The sequence below is a fragment of the Etheostoma spectabile genome, unplaced genomic scaffold (genome assembly GCF_008692095.1).
Source record: "Etheostoma spectabile isolate EspeVRDwgs_2016 unplaced genomic scaffold, UIUC_Espe_1.0 scaffold00569776, whole genome shotgun sequence".
NCBI lineage: Eukaryota > Metazoa > Chordata > Actinopteri > Perciformes > Percidae > Etheostoma > Etheostoma spectabile.
The window spans coordinates 7-5000 of NW_022605314.1; the positions used below are offsets into that span (position 1 = coordinate 7).

General features: G+C 41.4%; 2 protein-coding genes across 2 annotated transcripts in view; both read right to left on the reverse strand.

The window, feature by feature from the left end:
• Nucleotides 1-388: 388 nt before the first annotated feature.
• Nucleotides 389-1495, reverse strand: LOC116685330 (keratin-associated protein 4-8-like; the record flags this gene model as incomplete). Its single annotated transcript, XM_032510445.1, has 4 exons — nt 1477-1495; nt 1012-1089; nt 612-628; nt 389-482 (listed from the first exon to the last, which is right to left on the reverse strand). Coding segments are annotated over exons 1-4 (208 nt in total), but the record flags the coding sequence as incomplete, so codon positions are not given.
• Nucleotides 1496-2102: 607 nt separating this feature from the next.
• Nucleotides 2103-4994, reverse strand: part of LOC116685329 (microtubule-associated protein 11) — a gene marked incomplete at its 3' end in the record, with an annotated part of 3021 nt that continues 129 nt past the window's right edge. The window contains 3 exon segments of the mRNA XM_032510444.1: nt 2103-2198; nt 3207-3550; nt 4864-4994. The exon segment at nt 4864-4994 is cut by the window's right edge and continues 129 nt beyond it. Coding sequence (XP_032366335.1) covers nt 2103-2198; nt 3207-3550; nt 4864-4994 — 571 coding nt within the window.

The following is a 4994-nucleotide window of genomic DNA, read 5'->3' on the forward strand; positions in this document are numbered from 1 at the left end:
GCGAGGTCAGAACATTACATTTGTCTCCTGTTCTGAATGAGAAAAAACTGGAAAAGTATGAAAGTAAATCTGAGAGCTGGAGGTGTGTTTCTGGCTGAGTTGTTCTCTAACAGCTCCATTAGCATTAGCATTAGCTAATTACTTTTTTTTTACATGTGACGAGGCTAAAACACCATTTATAACTGTTGAAGCCTGTTGGGTGCTAACTTAGCAGGAGGATACTCGGTGTCAGCAGCACCGATTGGTTAGTTTCTCTCTACTGACAGACCTGATGTTAGTTTTTTATTGAACCAGGAAGTCCTCGAGATTGAAGTCTCTTTTCCGAGTGAGACCTGGCCAAGCTGGCACACCAGTTACAATTAAACAAAAATACAGCATATAAAAGAACAGCATATAGAAAGACAGCAGGTAGGAAGACAGCCTATAGAAAGACAGCATATAGAAAGACAGCAGGTAGGAAGACAGCAGGTAGGAAAAGCAGCCTATAGAAAGACAGCATATAGAAGACAGCAGGTAGGAAGACAGCAGGTAGGAAGACAGCATTATAAAGACAGCATATAGAAAGACAGCATATAGAAAGACAGCATATAGCAAGACAGCAGGTGGAAGACAGCAGGTAGGAAGAAGCCTATAGAAAGACAGCATATAGAAAAGACAGCATATAAAGACAGCAGGTGGAGACAGCAGGTAGGAAGACAGCATATAGCAAAGACAGCATATAGAAAGACAGCTATAGAAAGACAGCAGGTAGGAAGACACCTATAGAAGACAGCAGGTAGGAAGCAGCAGGTAGGAAGACAGCTATAGAAAAGACAGCAGGTAGGAAGACAGCAGGTAGGAAGACAGCCTATAGAAAGACAGCAGGTATGGAAGACAGCAGTAGAAGAAAGCACGCAGGTAGGAAGACAGCCTATAGAAAGACAGCAGGTAGGAAGACAGCATGTAGGAGACAGCAGGTAGGAAGACAGCCTATAGAAAGACAGCAGGTAGGAAGACAGCCTATAGAAAGACAGCAGGTAGGAAGACAGCCTATAGAAAGACAGCAGGTAGGAAGACAGCAGGTAGGAAGACAGCATATAGAAAGACAGCCTATAGAAAGACAGCATATAGAAATACAGCCTATAGAAAGACAGCCTATAGAAAGACAGCATATAGAAAGACAGCCTATAGAAAGACAGCATATAGAAATACAGCCTATAGAAAGACAGCATATAGAAAGACAGCATATAGAAAGACAGCATATAGAAATACAGCCTATAGAAAGACAGCCTATAGAAATACAGCATATAGAAATACAGCATATAGAAATACAGCTTATAGAAATACAGCATATAGAAATACAGCATATAGAAAGACAGCTTATAGAAAGACAGCATATAGGCAGACAGCATATAGAAAGACAGCCTATAGAAATACAGCATGTAGAAAGACAGCCTATAGAAAGACAGCCTATAGAAAGACAGCATATAGAAAGACAGCCTATAGAATACAGCATATAGAAATACAGCATATAGAAATACAGCCTATAGAAATACAGCATATAGGCAGACAGCATATAGAAAGACAGCCTATAGAAATACAGCATATAGAAATACAGCCTATAGAAATACAGCATATAGAATACAGCATATAGAAATACAGCATATAGAAATACAGCATATAGAAATACAGCATATAGAAAGACAGCATATAGAAATACAGCATTTAGAAAGACAGCATTTAGAAAGACAGCCTATAGAAATACAGCATATAGAAATACAGCATATAGGCAGACAGCATATAGAAAGACAGCCTATAGAAATACAGCATATAGAAATACAGCCTATAGAAATACAGCATATAGAAATACAGCATATAGGCAGACAGCATATAGAAAGACAGCCTATAGAAATACAGCCTATAGAAATACAGCATATAGAAATACAGCATATAGAAAGACAGCATATAGAAAGACAGCATATAGAAAGACAGCATTTAGAAAGACAGCATTTAGAAAGACAGCCTATAGAAAGACAGCTTATAGAAAGACAGCATATAGAAAGACAGTCTATAGAAAGACAGCCTATAGAAAGACAGCATCGTCAGAACACTGTTGTCCTCACCTTGACCTTCAGGGTGCTGACGGGGAGTTTGTCCAGAGACACCGTGAGGGGGAAGATGACCTCATCCGTCAAAACCACCGGCTCGTCCAGAGGAGACTGACATGGAGACAGAGACACGCTGATGAGAAATCATCTCCAACTCTTAATCTGTGCAGCTACAGCTAAGGGGCGGGGGGGGCAGTAGCTCAGTCTGTAGGGTTGGGTTGGAACCGGAGGGTCGCAGGTTCAAGACTGTCCAGGATAGGACTCTAACTAACAATGGAGAGACCAGTTCAGATTGGATTCATTCAATAAATTATTATTCTGTAAATTAAATCCATCGGCCATTTTTATATTATACCAACATTTGCAGCATCCTGAGCCTTTTTGGTTACTATAGTAACACTCAGCCCGGAGTAGTTTTATTCCCCCCCAAAACAGGTTTCCTCTTTATTTTAAAGAACTATACAAAAAAAAGAAAGAAAAAGAAATCGCAATTTTTTTTTTTTGCTAATCTCACACAACTATCGCAACAAATGTACAAATCGCAATTTTTTACAAAAGCTCCCGCAACATCAGTATTTTGGGCCACGACAATCTCAAAAAAGGTTGAAATCCTGGAGGGACTGGATATTGGATCCTGGATATTAGGGGGGGGGGGGGGGGGGGGGCAGTAGCTCAGTCTGTGGGGGGGAGGGTCCGAATGGTTCAAGTCCCCATTCGGACCAAAGTATGGTGGTGGACTGACTGGTAGCTGGAGAGGTGCCAATTCAGACTCCTGGGTGCTGCCAAGGTGCTCTGGAGCAAGGCACCGAACCCCCCCAACTGCTCTAGGGGGGCCTTCCATGGGCAGACCCCCCCCCCCCCCCCCCCACACTCTGACATCTCTCCAGTAGCATGTATAGGACCTGAGCATGTGTGTGTAGTCCAGGCCTGTGTGTAATGTGTGTAATTTCCCCTTTGTGGGATTAATTAATAAAGTATACATTATTATTATTATTATTATTTATTATTATTATTATTATTATTATTATTATTATTATTATTATTGTAATGTGTGAGGTAATCAGAGTATTCTCACACACACAGAGCTGTGAATTGTCGACATAAGAAACGCAGGGGTACCTGGACAGGTGCCCTGCGGAACTCCCTGGCCGCCGTCCCAGATGAGTTGTGGATGAGCAGCGGCTTGCAGTCCCTGAAGCTGCGACACCGGGAGTCGACCCGGCTGCCGAGCGCCGCGATGGCCGCCTCCGCCGCGGCGATGTAGTCCTCCTCGCCGTCCTCGTTGGCCTCGTCCCCGCTGCTCTGGTAGTCGTGGTGATGCTGCTGGTGGTTGCCCCGGTGGCGGCTGCTCTCACCGGGACTCACGCTGGCCACGGCGCACAGGGAGCCGGCGAGCTCCCGCCACGCCCGGCCGCTGGCCGACTCCGTCCCGAAGCCGGCGGCAGGGCCCTCGGCGCCCCCTGCTGGAGGACCATGGGAGCACGCAGATGATAGTCATGCACGGGAATGTTACGCTCATTCATAGTATTACTTTCATTCATAGTATCACTTTCATTCATAGTATCATAGTATTACTTTCATTCATAGTATCACTTTCATTCATAGTATCACTTTCATTCATAGTATCACTTTCATTCATAGTATCATAGTATTACTTTCATTCATAGTATCACTTTCATTCATAGTATCACTTTCATTCATAGTATCATAGTATTACTTTCATTCATAGTATCACTTTCATTCATAGTATCACTTTCATTCATAGTATCACTTTCATTCATAGTATTACTTTCATTCATAGTATTACTTTCATTCATAGTATCACTTTCATTCATAGTATTACTTTCATTCATAGTATTACTTTCATTCATAGTATCACTTTCATTCATAGTATTACTTTCATTCATAGTATTACTTTCATTCATAGTATTACTTTCATTCATAGTATTACTTTCATTCATAGTATTACTTTCACTCATAGTATTACTTTCATTCATAATATTACTTTCATTCCTAGTATTACTTTCATTCAAAGTATTACTTTCATTCATAATATTACTTTCATTCCTAGTATTACTTTCATTCATAATGTTACTTTCATTCATAATATTACTTTCATTCATAATATTACTTTCATTGGCTACAGTCATTCCACAATCCTTTAACCCAGAAGGGCCCAAATTCTTTCAAATGAAGGGATAATACTATGTATAGGGCATACTACATACTATACATAGTGTGTTTACACTAACTATATATAGGGCATACTACATACTATAGTGTGTATACACTAACTATATATAGGGCATACTACATACTATAGTGTGTATACACTAACTATATATAGGGCATACTACATACTATAGTGTGTATACACTAACTATATATAGGGCATACTACATACTATATATAGTGTGTATACACTAACTATATATAGGGCATACTACATACTATATATAGTGTGTACACTAACTATACTAAATACTATATATAGTTTGTATACACTATGTATAGGGCATACTAGTATACCATATATAGTATCTATATATAGTAGAGTAGACACTAGTATATATGCTAGTGGTAGTATATGTACTAGTATAGATACTAGATACCGGCCTATACAGTACATTGTTTGCACACGTGTCCTCAAAGCTTTCAGGTCTAGTTAAAATGGACGCACGTTGTTTTCCTGCATTAATATAATATAAAGACCGTTTTCTTTCCCCTCCTCCCTTTCACCCAGAGCCAGATGGATGCCCCCCCGCCCCCTCCTTACCGGGGCCGTGCTCGGTCGGCGTCGCCCCGGCGTCCCTGCAGCGCAGCACCAGCAGGAACCGGACCGTCTCCCCCAGGTAGAGGTGGCTGCGCCGGGGCAGCGTGCGGTACCGGGCCGGGTCCGACAGGTCC